The sequence below is a fragment of the Rhineura floridana genome, chromosome 6 (assembly GCF_030035675.1).
Source record: "Rhineura floridana isolate rRhiFlo1 chromosome 6, rRhiFlo1.hap2, whole genome shotgun sequence".
NCBI classification, from domain to species: domain Eukaryota; kingdom Metazoa; phylum Chordata; class Lepidosauria; order Squamata; family Rhineuridae; genus Rhineura; species Rhineura floridana.
This window is the reverse complement of record NC_084485.1, coordinates 94,204,855-94,221,437: the sequence shown is the minus strand read 5'-3', so window position 1 is coordinate 94,221,437 and position 16,583 is coordinate 94,204,855. Positions and strand designations below refer to the sequence as shown.

Sequence of the window (16,583 nt, the reverse complement as noted above, 5' to 3'; positions counted from 1 at the left end):
AGGATGCTTCCAGACACGTGTTTGCTGTATGCCTGAGGAGCACCAATCCCACAACTTTTTTGCATCATCCACATAGCATCATCACCAAAATGCCAGTCTACATTCCCCCTGCCTCATTTAATTTGGATTTGCAGTTTCGATGGGGAAATCCAGTACATTTTTTTTAAAAAAAACCTCACTGTTGACCTATTCACAATATCTCAAAGTCCCAATTACAGTATTAAACCACTGTCTGGAAGCACCCATGGACAAGTGAGGCAAATAAAAACACTTTTAGTACTGCCATTGTTGTTTATGCAAGGTCCCAGTTACACAGTCAGCACTGTTAGCCCTTTGTATGAGGCAGGATCTGAAACTAATAAAGCTACCAGGACAATCCTGACCGTGGCTCCCCCAAATGGACAATAGCTACCCTTCTGAAGACTAACCTTTCTAGATTAATCTCAGCTCTTTGCTTGAGCAACAGGGCACTAGATCTTCCTCTTATCGTTTAGTCTTTAACCCCACCCCCTCTATTCCTTCCCAAACCACCTGACTCTTGTTACTCTAATAGGGCCATCATCCAATCATGGCAGTCTCTTGTGCCCTCCCCCGCTGTAAATCTTTTGTCAACTGTGTTTCCTGCTGGCCATCCTCCTGCATCTCAGTGGAATGCCAGGATATGGGCCATGTGGTAAGGCCCATAGCTCAGAGAGACCCCTGCCTGAAACCAAAAAGCCACTGCCGGTCAGTGTAGACAATACTGAGCCAGATGGACCAACAAGTCCGACTCGGTATAAGGCAGCTTCCTGTGTGCCTGTAGGTCTTTACTAAAGCCATCATTCAGCAAAAGTTTTCCAAAGATTTGCACCTGAGAGTCCAACACCAACTGTATGGCCTGCATGAAGGGGAAAGACTGCACAGCTCAGAAAGATGGTGTCAGTATGGACTTTTCCAAACCACTTCTTGTGCTTTTTCAGGCCTTCTCAATGTTCTTGCAGTGGCAGTAATAGTAACAGTAATAGCAGCAGCAGCATGTGAACCTCTCATTCAATAACAAGCCTAGAAGCACTGTCACCCATCACTCCTAAAAATGTAGACTTAAGCGGGAGCCAGCAAGCAAGCTAGGCCATTTGATAGGTTTTAGACAGCTCCATGATGCCGGCTCAAAAATGTAAAAAGAAATGCACACTTAGGAATAAAATGGAAGAGATGCAAAATGCTAATTTTCCCTGCCTGATAATTAATTCTAACAGAGGTTTTGATCAGTTCTCAGAAGATAGGCTTTTGTTTACTTGCCCTTCAGGAAAGGAAAGCTAATGACACTAATAAATGACTATTCAATATGAACAATACGAGGAAGAAAAAGTGACAAGCTGTTAACTAGACAAGCTGTATAATTAAGGCCAAGCTGATGGTGGAGGTTGATTTTCCTCCTTCAGAGAACTCAGAATCTGGAGCTGCAGCAAAATGTCTCAGTTCGGGAAATTAGGCTTTAAAATGAAGAACATTTAATATAATGAAGACAGAAGCTTGACATTACCTTTGTTGTCATATTAAATTGCCCTCCCTTGAATGTATTTAGCTACATAAAAAAGAATTAAGGGACAGGTTCTAATTGCTCCAGTCTCTGATAAGGATTTTCTCTTTTTTCCCCATTCTTTTAAAAAGAAGTTGTGTTAAACAGGATCTTTGCCATTAATCAGTTACCTTCCCCTGAAGTTAACAAATCCTGCATAAAGAATAGGATCCGATGTTAACATGGGGTGTGATTAGAAGGGACTGAAGCCTTTGAAAGCCAAGGCATTGAAATCTGGCCTAGTCAAGCAGGAGTCAAACAGTCTGGTTTTTTTTTTTTTTAAATCACTGCATGTCTCTGCAGAGAAGTCATTAAAAACCAGCAGACAAAATCCTACAAAACACACTGCAGGAGAGGACTTTGTATTCCTAACAGGAATTAGACATCCTAATGGGCCTTTTTCCTTCTCTTGATTTCAAGTGGATGCAGGATCAGGACAACAGCCTCTAAATGTGCAGGAATGCAACTTAATATTCACTGTGCAACATTCATAAGAAGTCACTGCACGTCTGTGTTACTGCAGAGCCGGGATATTTATGCACAGCCCCCTAAGTATTGTTGTGAAGGGGGGTGGGCTTGCTTTGCTCACAGCTAGTTTCCACTCTTCCCTCATCTAACAGAGGCAATATGCAGTTGCTTGGATCTGAGGGAAGGGGAAGGCAAATGAGAATATGAAAAGTAACACTGGCAAAACAGACCTCTCTGAATTAGAAATTCTAGTACATTAAGTCATACTAGCCAAGATGTAAAACTCGAGGCCAGATTCATATAAACAAGCTTGTAAAAGGGAGGGGATGCTGTATAATGTGTCAGAAATAGGCATATCAGCATGTCAAATGGGTACATTATGAACCACACGTTATGCATGGCCTCTGTCCACAGTTGCTTTTAACGTAGCCATCATACATCAGCTTATTTGTGCATATTAGGCCAAAAGTTATACCAGAGATGGGCGAAACATCATGTCTTAATGTCATCATCACCACCACCTATGCTCAGAAAGCTGGGGAACACAGAAAATTGCTACCTGAGTAATGTATCTTATTGACATCCTTTTTGCTACTTAGTAACTTGCAAGCTCAGACTCAGTGCTGTGCAACATGAAATTTTAAACCTTCATGCATTAAAATAAAAATTGACATGTACCAATGATCAAATGAGAAGAAAAGGGGGAACAGTCATAGGCTAACACAAAGGTTTTGTAGCAACACCCAACACTTCTGCATGAAACATTGTGGGGCGTCAAGCTTCTTATTTAACATGGCAGCCCAAAAACCATTTACCAAAACAGTCACTAGCATAAATTTTGAATTTCTGAAGGAGGTGGCATCACTCAGAGGACATAGAAGGCAGAGTGGTGGATGGTTTCAACTTAAATGATGCATGTACCAGCTGCAGTTTAGGTTTTGTACAACTACAAATCCATTCTCAGCTTAGGTTACTGAGGTTTTTTGAACTGGGGACCTCAGCAGCCAAATCTGAGCACTTTGCTTTATACAACACTGTAGCAGTCTGCCAACACTGAGCACCTTTTGCCTGCTATTTACTACACCTAGGTGATGCCTGTACAACTGGTAAAGGGAAGAATTACAGCTTGCAAACACAGTGATTTCTCAGGGGAGCCAGTAACATTTTCACTTGTCCCTATAAGTCTAGTCTGGCTCTTCGCTCTTCTCCAGGATGGGCGCCAGCGCATGGTCAGATTGTCCCAGCAGGGCCCCCTTCTTTGGATGGGATGGTGGAGCCCATTCCATGATCCGTGGTAACATCAGGTCATGCTAGCCCATACTGCTGTGAATTGCAGTGCGGGAGCTCCCAGGCACACACACCCCAATACAGTTGGCACAGGTTTAAATAAGCCCGCCTGCCTCACCTACCTATTGCGTTAGTGCATCAGTGTGCATTCCCCATGAGATGCACACGCATGCATGCCATGAACCAAGATGGTGGCGATGGCATTCCTAAGGGGTTAACACCCCCACCACCATCTTGGGTGATTGCAAATGTGCAGCGTGCACACTGACATCATAGGTAGGTGGGGCAGGCAGGCCTATATAAGCCCAGCACTGCCTGTATCGAGAGGGGGTGTTGAGGTGAGCAGCGCTGTGGGCCCAGGCAACGGCCCTGCTCTTTTCTATAGAGAAGATGAGGCTCCTACAAGATTAAGCTTCCTCATGTAAAGGCAGATACAGGCTTCAACTTATTTTTAGAACAAACTTATAACAAAGCTATTACAAATAAAACTAAAAATATTTTTTTAAAAGACACTGCTATAGGAGATTAGGGTAGTTTTTGCCAGTAGGGTCATTCTGCATTGTGGCTGCAGGGAGAATGTATTCACAAGTATAAGAAACAGGCATAATGGCTAACTGATTTAGATCACTCATTATTAACTGCTTTACAAAATTGCTTTACCAGCTGGTGGTCCTGACACTCACACAGCCACATTCCACACAGCAATCACAATAGCAATTAATGTTCAACTTGAGCAAAGAATCACATTTCCCTCAGACACAAAACATAGCACTTCCAAAGCCGGGGAAATGTGGTATAACCACAACAGAAGCGCAACCCTGAATATGGATGTATAGACTGTCCATAAGTATGAGAAATTAAATGCACATCTATTGAGCAGAAAGGCATCATGAGTTAACAATAGCTGTCATCCAATCACAGGATCAGCCTCATGGCTGTCAACCTCAAAGGGCTCAAATAGAAGGTTTAAATGACAGTGTTTAAAAAAAGGCAGACAGAATGGGAAACAGGAGTCCTAGTCATACACAGCTGTTGAAGGCTTTTACTTTTTCTCCTTTCCTAGCTGCAGGCTGGCAGTTTTTGGCACTGGCTGCAAAGTAAACAGCAGTTGTCCTTCAAGGAACATACATACATAATTCCACAAAGGCCAGCATTTCTATTTTAGTGACTTGTTGAACAGTCTGCTTTATACGTGCAGCTTGCTGATAGAGTAATCTAAGGACTGAGCATTTGTGTGCATGTGCGCACATACACAGAGAGACTCAAGCTATACCTACTGTGCTTTCCAAAGCTTTCTTACTAATCATGCCTCATTAAACTATCTTCTCTGTGTGTTGCTTCTCAAAGGGGCTTTTGAGCTCCAGTCCCTCTCTCTGCATCCCCCCTTATACACATACAACACCCCAGGTCATGTAGATAACAACTAAAAATACTAGCCAACTAAATCTCACCTTTAGAAATGGTTTTGGGTTCCACTTAGACTTCTTGTCTCCCAATTTTTAGTCTTGGAATATGATGAAAGAGACATTCCTGGCTGTAGAGTTTTCCACTGAAAAATACTTGCCTACATGTCATCAGCAAGCAGAGAGAGAAAGACCATCAAATGTGTAGAAGTTACACAATGTTCAGCTTCCTCCTAATATAATACCAAATACTGGTCATTCTATCAAGATTAGAATTATGTAACATTTGCCTACTTTCTTTCCAATACTTCTGGACTGAAAAAGTAGGAGTTGTGAAGAATTTGCCACTTTCAGAATTGTAAAAGATGATAATACATGTGTGCCACATCCACATGTTAACTCACATGAAGTGAGTTTCACATGATCAAGGAGCAATGGGGTCACCCCTAGCCCCACCAGTCAAGGCCTTTAAGCTTTCCTTGGTCCTGTCTACCAGTGGTGCCTGGCGCTTATTGGAATTGATAGGGTAGAAGGCAAAGAGATCAACAATAAGTGGAGTCAGAGCCAGTGAGAGAGCCAACTAATTCTGGTTTTGTCCCCATCCTCCTCCCTGCTGATTTCTACAAGGGCAAAACTGAGACTAAGGAGGAAGAAGCTGGCAGGCTGTGTCATTCCTTGGAATGGTGGTAAGCAAGGAAACAAGCAGGTGAGGGCTGGTTGAGGTTGTGGGACATTGCCCCAATGGAAAAGCCTCTATTGCTGTCCATGGATTAGGTGTAAACATCTGCAAGGGGAAGGCCTACACATAGGCTGTGGGCACACCAAAAGCAATGAGAATGGTTTTTCTGGCTGCGTTTTGAAGTTACTCTGCTCTCGGCTGGACACACCTCCCTTCCCCACTGCTGACTTCAGATCTTTCAAGACAGCCCATAGCAAACTGTCTCTGAGCCTACAGCAAAGTGTTTCCATTGGCCACACCTGGAGGGGCAACAGGTTGATCTACCAATCAGCTGTGAAATCTGTCTGAAGATGAATTTTAAAAACCACACTAGAGCTGATCCAACCAGGTTTTAGAGTAAAAAGGGCAAGATTTGGCTAGTGTTGCGTGCCCCTGTTTTCAAAAAACAGAGGTGGAGACACACTGGAATCAGCAGAACAGTATCTCTCTACCCATATACACCCTTAAGCACATCAGCTTCCCCAGGATCAACATGGCCAAAGTTCCAAAGTTCTACGGGCACAGGCTTTGCTTCGGCAGACCTCCATACATTAACATTGGCCTGTCCCAGGCTGTGGTCTGAAGGCCTATAAAGCCAGCTCCCTCCTGAAGCTAAGCAGGGTCAGGTCTGGTCAACGCCTGGATAGGAGAGCGCCTGGGAATCAAATGTAAGCCGCCTTGGGTTTCATGAAAAGAAAGGCGGGGTATAAATGAAACAAACAAACACTGGAACAAGGGAAGCCATGAAAGGAGGCAGGGCCAGCAATGCAGCACCTTGTTCATGGGAGCATTCTTCATGCAAACTTACACACAGAACAGACTATAACACTTGAAAGTAAAATAGTATAGGTTGCTCTTGACAATAATAGGGAACTACCTGTAACCAAAACATCCTTAAAATAGGAGAACTGGGGCTGAAAAGTGCATTTAAAAAAATCAATATTTAACCTGCGATGTGTGTTAAAATCAACTGTAAATCCAATCTGTTCGTTGTAGGCACTCAATGTCAATTTTCATTGTTAACAGATTTCTATACATCTTAGATTAATTGAAGCAATAGGTTTAAACAACGTATGTTTTTCCTGCAATAATTAACAAACAGAACTACTGCTCGTGTAAATAGCCTCAGTAGAATTACTAGTATTGGGATATTATAACATTGCTTTAGCCAATTAAGCTCAATTAAAAGTTGAAACAGTAAAAACAAATTAAATTATTCAACTACCCTTTTTTTTTTTTTTTTTCAATAATTTTTATTCAGATTTTCATAAAACATACAAGACAAAATCATAAAACATTCAAAGACAAAAAACAAAATCAAAAATAGTTAAACAAAAAGAAAAAAAAGAAAAAAAAAAACAAAAATAAAAAATAAAGAGTAAAATATTGACTTCCCATTTGTCAAAGATCAAATCAGTTATAAGTCTATAATATATAACAATCCTGTCTCTTAAGTCATATTATAAAATCACTTTCCTCCAGTAGTTATCTTACTTAATCATCAAATCTCATAAACATTACTTTATTCTTTCCACAAAAAGTCAAAGAGAGGTTTCAATTCTTTAAGAAATATATCTATCAATTTTTTTTTCCAGATAAGCATATCGATTAATCCATCTCATTACTAATTATGATAATCTTATTGTCATAACCATAGTCAAAATAAACATTTCAATTAATCCATCACATCAGAATCTGTTAGGTTCAATAATTTCAGTAGCCATTGTTCTATTATCTCTATTAGTTCCATTTTCCATCTTCCATCTTCAGTAGTCTTGTTAAGTCCAGTAATTTCAATATCCAATCTTCCATTATCAGTATTCCATAATAATCTTGCTGTCAAAGCCATAGTCATATAGTAAGAGTCTGATGGGGATTACCTCTATCCCAAATATTTTCTTGCCATCCATTCTGAATAGGTTGCTGAAATACTGCTGTAAAATCATATCTCTGTTCTTTTTTTCAAAATACACTGGGTCATCTCTTAAAAGTTTTTCCATTGTCACATGGCTGCAGTTAATTCCATAGATTTTCTCTATATTGGGCTCCATCACATCATTCCAGTCCAGAAGATTATCCATGCCATTGATAACTTTATCTCTAGAATCTTCATTCATTTCTTCAGAGATAACATTGAGTTCCAAACAATAGATTTTATTTCTAAAGTCCATAGACTCCAAATCTTGTTCCTGTTCCACGTTGGTTCCAATCTCCGGGATCTCCTCTCTCACAGGGACCCCTATTCCAGTCTCCAGGGTCACCTCTCTCACAGGGACCCCTGTTCCAATCTCCGGGATCTCCTCTCTCACAGGGACCCCTTCCAGGGTCACCTCTCTCACAGGGACCCTTATATCTTTAATCTCCTGCTTCATTTTACTCAAATCAATTTTCATTATCTCAATCTCATCCATTATTTTCTGAAACATAGTTATTTCCAGATTTTCAGCCACTTTCTTAATTGCCATTTTAAAAGAAAAATATAGGAAAACCACTTCTTATTTCAGCAACAATTGGGTTAATACTCCAAACTTGGTGACATCACAGTATAAACAGAGCAGACAGCCTTATCTCTCCAATAGTTAAGTAAACAAAATGCAGTTCCCAGGATCGAAACAATTAATGGCAATCGTCAAGAAACAGATTCGTCAAAATAAAATAGACCAAAAAGAGAGTAGTCTCAAAACAGTATAATATTTTTCAAAATAAAAATCTGGAATAGAAATCCCTCTTCTGTGTATATCTTTAGAATGCAAATCCAGGACAGCTTTTTGCAACAAAAACAGAGATAAGCTATTAATTAGTGCGTAGCAGAGAGAAGTTACGGCTCCCCAGTGAGATGTCAAAAACTGATCAATCTGGCAAATCTCTTTTAAACAGCAACAATTTAAGTCAAGTAAAAGAAAAATATAGAAAGAAGGGTGCTTGCCTGTTAGTGCGTTCTCTCTTAGAAGATAAGGTGAACGTTCGCTTTATCAGATAGAGCTTGCTGTTAAAAATCCGTCCCACCTTCGTCGGCTGGACCTCGTCCCATAAATTAATGAGATCTGGTCGTCCCAACAAAAATAGGCTTTGAGGTTAATCTCTTCGTTTCTCCCTACCCGGGAGAAGTTTAATCAGTCAAAAAAAAAGAAAAAACTGACTGATATATCTGAATAAGCTTCTTTTGAGGCAGGAGCCCGTCTCAAAAGCAGGCACAGGCTAAGTCACCCTTCCCGGAAGTCCAATTATTCAACTACCCTTTTTAATGGATATACTTGTTCTTAGGAGGAAGCAACAGGCCACTAATTTTGGACATGGTCCATTTTTAAAAAAAACAGGATTAGCACACTGCTTGAGAGATGGTACAGTGTATTAAAATACGAAGACATAGCAGTAAATGAAGATAAGAAAATATGCAATTAAGACCATCAATGTGAAAATAATAACTAACCTCAGCAAGTTTTACAAATATAAACATCTATGTTATCCATCTGAGAAAGCAATGAAGAGACGGAGGTCTTTCTGTACAAGTGTAATAGTTATTCCAGGAATGTGACAAAAGGACCAGCAAATACCACATGATGTCCTCAGCGGGTTCATGACCAGCAGAAGGCATATCAAATGGGGGAACCAGCCCAGCACTATTATCCTTCAACAATCTTGCTATGGAGAAACTGCACAGGCAGAGCCCTAAATTATTAATTTACATTCTAGAAACATTAACAAGGTGGAAGAATATTTTCAGAGTACTTGTCTATTGAAACTAACCAAGTGTCTGTCCTCATTAAAACCTTCAGTCTCAGTCAGCTGTCAAAATTTTGAAAGCTGTTGACTGATGCAGACTTTAGGGTCACCATGGCAACAAGATACATTACCTAGGTGATGGCACTCCTACACTGTCACCCCTTGGGTGACCTACTTCTTGGGGGAAAAGTGTTTGTATTATATTTTGTATATAAGCCTTCAAGCTGAACATTCCACCAGTCACTGAGGTAATTAATGGGCAGGATATCTACACTGCAGAAGCAGGATTTAACAACAACAACAAAAGTAGAAAAGTTGGCGGGATCATTCAGGCCAATATCACAAATCAAGTATGAATTTCAATTTGCTTGTAAATAGTATATATTATATTGTTTACAAGCATCCAATTAACAATGAGTAGTTTTAGGTTCTTTAAAAGGATACACTGTTAAGAAATTACCATATAAGTGTCCCAAAATTTCTCAGGAAATATCTTGTCATTTTCCAGTTTCGTATCAAATCAGGATGAAAAGCAATGCTACATGAAACAAGCAGTAGAGGTCACAGAAATATTCAGACAAGCAAATGGTACCATCCTTTATAAGACTGTATCATCGCTGAATTCATGTGGCAAAGATCTCTGTTTTTGAAGTTACATAGCTGGAAAAGACTTTTAAAAGAACATTAAAGTTCCTCCTAATTGCAAACTCAAGCAGTGAGTACAGACAGAATGAGTGTCAAAACAAGACCATTAAGAAACAAGGGGAGAGGGGTATTTGTATGACTGAGGAATACAAAACCTTGAGTTTTTTCAGAAATACATACAAAACACACAACCTATGTGTGTGAGAGAAAAAAGACTCAAAACCTCATCCAATGAGTATTGAGCATACACAACATCCCTGGTATGCTGAATGTCAATTGGGGAGGAATTGGGGAGCTGGCCACTTCGAGTCATTTTCAGATGACAGTTATTGTCTAGCTTCTGTGCAAGTTGTTGGTACAAACAGTATTGGGTTACCTTGAGGTAGGACCTTTGTTCCAAGAAAGACAGGAGGAATGCGACTGTTGAGATACCTGGACCTCTCAGCAACTTTGATGTCATCAGCCATGGCACCCTTCTGGATAAGCTGCCCAAATTAGGTTGGCAGTAGTTCCACTCCTACTTGTTTCCAGAAGGGGGTGCCATTTATTTTGAAGTGTTCATAAACAGCTTGGTATTTTAAAATCTCTTTAAAATTTCTAAGCAGCGAGATTGGGGTTCCAAAATCCTTTATTCTTTCTTCCAAGCTGTTCAACATCTACATCAGGCTGGCTCAATGTTTTAGGGGGCTAAGGCCACACTAACCCATAATCAGCCCTCAAGGAGCCACATGTCAAAGTGGGTGTGGCAAAAGTATAAAAATAGATATGGTGAGAGGTTCTCAAAGAAGGCTTTCCCATCAGCCATTCTACACTATTTTAAATAATTTATCATTGTTCATTATTGCTAAATTCATTACAAAAAAATAAATATTAAGGGACAAGTTTGAAGGGGCAATACAAACCCTTTTAGTATCACAGAATCACAGAGGGAGACCTGCAAGAGCAATCAGTAAAAGTATTTTTTTATTTTTGTGACAAATTTGGGGAAGGTCCTGGCAGCATGGTACCACAGCAGAGAACCCAGGGTTAATAATAATAACTAACTAACAATTAAAATTTTAAATGAAAAAAAATATTGGGAGGTCCTGAGGACCACAATAAATATTTTGGTGTGCCGTATACAGCACTCGGGGTCTTGGGTTAGCCAGCCTGATGAAACTGTTGGAAGAAGTCATCTGAAGATCTGGTATGAGGTGCCTCCAATACTATCCAGCTTTCTCTCTCTCTCATCAAGCACGTGTCAGTCCTGAACCAGTGGTTGGATACAGTAATGGACTGGATGAAGATGAACAAACTTGAGTCTCATTCCAGACAAAATGGAAATATTGTTGGCTGGTGGTTCATCCACCTAGGTATGTTCAGCTTGTTTCAGAAGGGGTTGTCCTCCCCCTAAAGGATCAGGTTCACAGTCTGGGGCAGGGGTGGCTTATTGATCCAACATTGTCAATTAGAGGCTCAGGTGACCTCTGTGGCTCAAATTGCCTTTTATCAGTTTTGGCAAATATGCCAACCTACAGCCTTAGGAGATAGTTTGGCCACAATTACCCATGCTCAGGTAACCTGCCATTTTAGACCACTGCAATGTGCTTTATGTGGGGCACCCTTTAAAAATGGTGTGGAAGGTGCAGCTTGCCCAGAATGCGGCCACAAGATTATTAACTGGGACTGGTCAGTTTGATTGCATTACACACATGTTTTGCCCATTTCCTAGTCCTTATCTGGGCCCAATTTAAAATGCTGGTTTTAAATTTTGAAGCCCTAAGTAGTTTGGGCCAAGGCTATGGGAAAGACTGCCTTCTCCCATAAGTACCTACCCAAAATTTAAGATCATCTTCAAATGCCCTGCTCTCCTTTCAGAAATGCCCCAGCCAAATGAAATGAAGCAGATAGCTGCCAGAGAGAGGACCTTTTCGGTAGTGTCACTGTGAATATGGAATAGCCTTCCCAAAAAGGCTCGCTTGGTGCCATCTTCGCGGTATTGTTAGTGCCAGGTGAAGACTTCTGTTTACCTAGGCCTTTTAATATTGCCCAAGTTACCTTGTCTTATTTTTAGTCTGTTTTTAATTTGGGGGTGCAGAGAGTTCAGAGTTCTGTTTTGTTGTATTTATGTAGATTCACTGCCCCTTTTTAATGGTTTTATACTTTACTTTGTATTTAAATTCCTTATATTTATTTAAGCCCCCAAGAAAACATTATGTTCTCAGGCAGCTTACAAAAGTCAAATAAATATGCCCTGTGTGAACTCCTTATACATCATTGGCCTGAAACATATTGCAGGTTACATCATCAATCTGGTTTCTGTCACCAAGTGGGCTGGTTTTGATTCCATGGTAGGGGGTGTTACCCTGACACCTTTGTCATGGATGGACCATTGCCTGATGAGATTTGATCAAATGGTGGCAGCTCTCCCCTGTAGGGATGGAGGAACCAATTAGTATCAACTGCCCTGGAGACTTATGGAATCTCAAGGATTCTTGAATGCTCTGGGATACTGGAGGTCACATCTGCACCATACATTTAAAGCACTATTACACTACTTTAAACAGTCAAGCCTTTCCCCAAAGATTCCTAGGAACTGTAGTCTGTTAAAGGTACTGGGAGTTGTTATGAGACCCTGTATACACCTCAAAGAGCTACAATTCCCAGAGTGATTCAACTATCAACCCCTCTTCCCAGGATTCTTTGGGGGAATCCATGACAGTTAAAGTGATATAATAGTGCTTTAAATGTATGGTGTAGATGTGGCCTTAGTATTGCAGTCCTCCTTGTTTGGCTAAGTGCGTAGGACAACTATACTAGAATTAAAAACATAAATGCCGAAGAGGCACCAAATGAAATACTGAGAATGGACCAAGAAATCTGAGCAGGAGAGGAAGAATGCAGAGAGAATTGTCAACTTTCAGCTTCACTAGCTTGACTAGTTGAACTTCTCCAACAACTGAATCTACCAGGTCAAAACGTGAATTATGTGCACATGAGCAAAACATCCAACCAACCTACTCCACCACATTTTCCACCATGGCATCAGGCAAGGCAATTAAATTTTCCAGTGATATAAGTTGCCCACACCTTTTCTGAGAGATAGAGGATGTCAGCTAAAGTGGAGCAATGGAGGATGTCAGCTAAGACAGATTCAAACAGCCGTTAGAAAGTCCAACTGAAATTCTTGTAATTTCTAACTGGGATAAGTGCAAGTGGAGGAAACCTTTATGCGGAGGGAGGAATTACTATAAATGATCATTAGGGGAGTTTGGGGGGAGTGATTGCACCACTTTCTCTAGAGGCACTTAATTGCCACAGGCAATGGATGGATGGCATAGAGATGCAGAGCTTGGAAAAGTTACTTTTTTGAACTACAACTCCCATCAGCCCAATCCAGTGGCCATGCTGGCTGGGGCTGATGGGAGTTGTAGTTCAAAAAAGTAACTTTTCCAAGCTCTGGAGATGGGGCAAACTTCATCCAGTCAGTGGATGCAATTCTATTCAAGATCTGACTAACATTACTTGGGTCAGAAAGGGATCTCCACGATTGTCATTGCTTTATACTTACATCCCACTCTTAAACCTTGAATGGGTCTTACAACATCTCAAAAATTAACAAAATAAAACATTGAAACATAAAACATCAAAACATAACCACAACAGTTAATAGTAACACCAAACAAAACCAAAGCCAGCAAGATAGGACATACACTAAAATAGCATTTTAGTTTATTTACCTAGTATCAGAAAGACAAGTTAATACCAGGCAAACCTCCCTGAAAAGGGCATTCCAAAAATAAGGTACTACTAATGGTAAAGACCAGGTCACTACCCATCTCACCACAGAAGGCAAGGGACTTGAAAAAGGGTCTCCAAAGTAGATCTCCAAATGCAGGCAGATTCATTTGAGAGCAAAAGGTCCTTGAAGTACCCTGACCCTAAAATGTATAGGTCAGTTTTATCTACCTTGCCAGGCATCATGCAACTTATCTTCATTGTACAAACCATATTTGGTCTGTAAGTACCTTTATGGCATACCTGATGACTGGCTTAGTGAGCCACATAGTTTTCAATTGCTTAAAGGGGCTGTGATAGGTTCTAAAGGGCAGCCAGGTGGGGCACTGGCCCGAGGGCCCCTGGAGCTACAGGAGGCCCTCCGCTCTCCTTCTGTGATTCGCGGAAGCATCCACAGACCGCCATCCCTCTGCTATCCCCCCGCTTTACCTACCTTTCCGTTGTTTTTTGTGGCACGCAGATTTGCCATCAATTAAGATGGCAGCCAAGGTTTCCTTAAGGGGCTGAAGCCTCTGCCGCCATCTTTGCTGATGGCATGCATGCGTGCTACACGCGCGCATTGCTGCCATCAACGAAGATGGCGGCAGAGGCTTCACCCCCTTAGGGAAACCTCGGCCGCTATCTTGATTGATGGCAAACCTGCACACACCGCAAAAACCAACGGAAAGGTAGGAGAAGCGTGGGGCTAGCAGGGGGATGGCGGACAGTGCAGAAGCTCCTGTCTTGCAGTCTGCGGATGCTTAAGTTCTGTGGATCGCAGAGGGGGAGTGGAGGGGCCCAGGGCATGCTGGTGCCCAAGGGCCCTGGCATGCCTGGGGACGGCCCTGACTGCAGTGTGGTATTATCCTAGGGCAGGCTTCTCCAGCCTGGTGCCTTCCATATGTTGCTGGACTACAGCTTCCATCAGCCCTGGGTGCTGTTTTGGATATGTACTGCAAAACGGCTTTAGGGCACCAAGTTGGGAAAGAATGGCCTAGATCAAGGACAGGGAACCTGTGGTCCTCCAGGTGTTGCTGGGCTCCAAATTTCATGTTCAGAGATTATGGGAGTTGTAGTCCAACAACATCTGAAGCGCTACCAGTTCCCCACCTCTGGCCTAAATGAGGGACTGGGGCAGGTTTAAAATAGCACAGGCAACACCATTCTCCACCACTTGAGAGACTGTTGCTTGCCCACCTTTTACCTTAACCTAGATTCTTCTTTGTTTCAGCTCATATACAGTATTCCCAATTTTAAACCATCAGAACTTCTTTCACACTTTCTGGGAATATTTAAAAACAGAAACATGAGCAGCTATCATGAGAGTCTCATGGGGGATTATTGGTGTATAATTAAGCAATATCCATAGTAGCAAGCAATATTGCATTAGCCTGAAATAGTTTGAAAAATTCCATTGAGGGGCAATGAATGACAATTATCTTCCAAAGTATCCCCAACTTCGGAAGCACAACAAGGGCAGGGCAATAATTCTTTTCCTCTTTCCACCGAAGAGGTAGCCAGAGAGAGGGATCCAGGAACCCCACTGCATATAACCAAGCAATACAACAAGTTTATGTAATTTTCTGTTCATGTAATTTTTAACAGAGATCTATGAAAAGGTATTAAAATGAAGGGAAATTCTAAACTTGTGTTTGCTTCACAGATACACACATCATTATGCCCCCTTGAACAATTAGGAACAAATTTGAATAGAATAAATTTGAGAAATAAAACGCATATTACAAAAATCCTACAGATAAATTACTTTCTCTGTACATCTACACATACATGGCCTGTGCAAGATTATGCAAATAATGCTAGGGCTTAGCTGGAAATTGCAACCACCACAGTCCTTTCCTGATAAAGCCCCCCCCAAAACCCATCAGCCCTCTCCATAGACATACTCCCACTTTACTTTTTCTTCCTCTTTCCCAAAGAACTGGATGTCCCTCTATGATTCAGAAAATGTATAGTATTACACTCCACAGTAGCAGCATGTATCAAAAGTTCCATTTCTTTTGAAATGAGGCCACTGACAGCTTATGGCGTTTTGTAATATTTATTCACACATGCGCACACACAGATTGGGCATAATGGACGATACAGCTTAACTCCTACAAATGTCCCATATTCACTGTTTCCCATCAGATTTCTAGGGATACACAGTCAGTCCTAAAAATGGTGTTATCTTACAGACTTTAAAGCAGGCACCCTCCCTCTCCAAATCATGTTACTGTATCTCCAAAGAATTCTAGTCTATTGTGTCTCACACACCCAGGCACCTGGATGACATCCCCTCCAGCCAGGAGTGGGGGAAGAAAGGCATGCCTTCTTCTAGAATGAATTATTTCACCATGTCCTTAGTTATGCAAAGGCCAGCTATTCAGATCCATCAGTGTACCCTCTACAAATAGGAACTGGCCAACTAATTGGTTTGCCCTCTGTAGCAATCTCCGGTTTTCTTTTTGTAACTGGAGGGAGGGAGGGAGGGAGGGGAGAGAACCCTGAGAGATCATTCAGACCAACTTCCTTTCTCACTACAATAGCAATAACATTCCTGAGAAAGCAAACATAAAAGTCATTCTTCCCAAGGAGGTTCAGAGTCTGTAATCATGCACTTTACAAATAGGATGGTGGAAGAGGTTCATTGTTTGGGCAAAACATCAAGAATGTGCCCCTGCACTTCCCCAGAATGTGTTGCTGCAATGTCTCAGCTGCGTGTCTACACAGTAGCCTGCTTCAGTCGCAGCTGTGAGTCTACACATTCATACTTGGCCAAGTTTTGGCTTAGCATGATGTGCAGACTAGGCCTGTATCTGTGCTGAATTGTTGCTCTCCTCTGTATGCTCTCATTCATTCCTGTTCATTTATTTATTTATGAAAATATGTCCACGCCACAATTTCATTTTTAGAAAGTATCAAAAAGATGGTCAACAAATATATATACACAACACATAAAAAAACAGTATCACAAATCACCAACCAACTTTAAATACTTATATATTTAAAAACTTATATATAAACG

General features: G+C 41.2%; 2 protein-coding genes across 6 annotated transcripts in view; both read right to left on the bottom strand.

Moving 5' to 3' along the window:
- The window catches only part of ACOT11 (acyl-CoA thioesterase 11), a 155,087-nt gene that overhangs the window by 67,941 nt on the left and 70,563 nt on the right, over positions 1-16,583 (bottom strand). For 2 of the 5 annotated variants that reach the window (XM_061633095.1, XM_061633097.1), the window contains one exon: positions 4,765-4,877. The exons of the other annotated variants lie outside the window; for them this stretch is intronic. The gene's annotated coding sequence lies outside the window, so the exon portion shown is untranslated. The remainder of the gene's footprint in view (positions 1-4,764; positions 4,878-16,583) is intronic. 5 annotated transcript variants of the gene reach the window in all.
- On the bottom strand, positions 7,057-9,630 carry LOC133386729 (uncharacterized). The gene is made up of 2 exons (XM_061630479.1): positions 9,602-9,630; positions 7,057-8,300 (listed from the first exon to the last, which is right to left on the bottom strand). Exon 2 carries the CDS (start codon positions 7,897-7,899, stop codon positions 7,249-7,251), a length of 651 nt encoding a protein of 216 aa, XP_061486463.1. The 5' UTR covers positions 7,900-8,300; positions 9,602-9,630; the 3' UTR covers positions 7,057-7,248.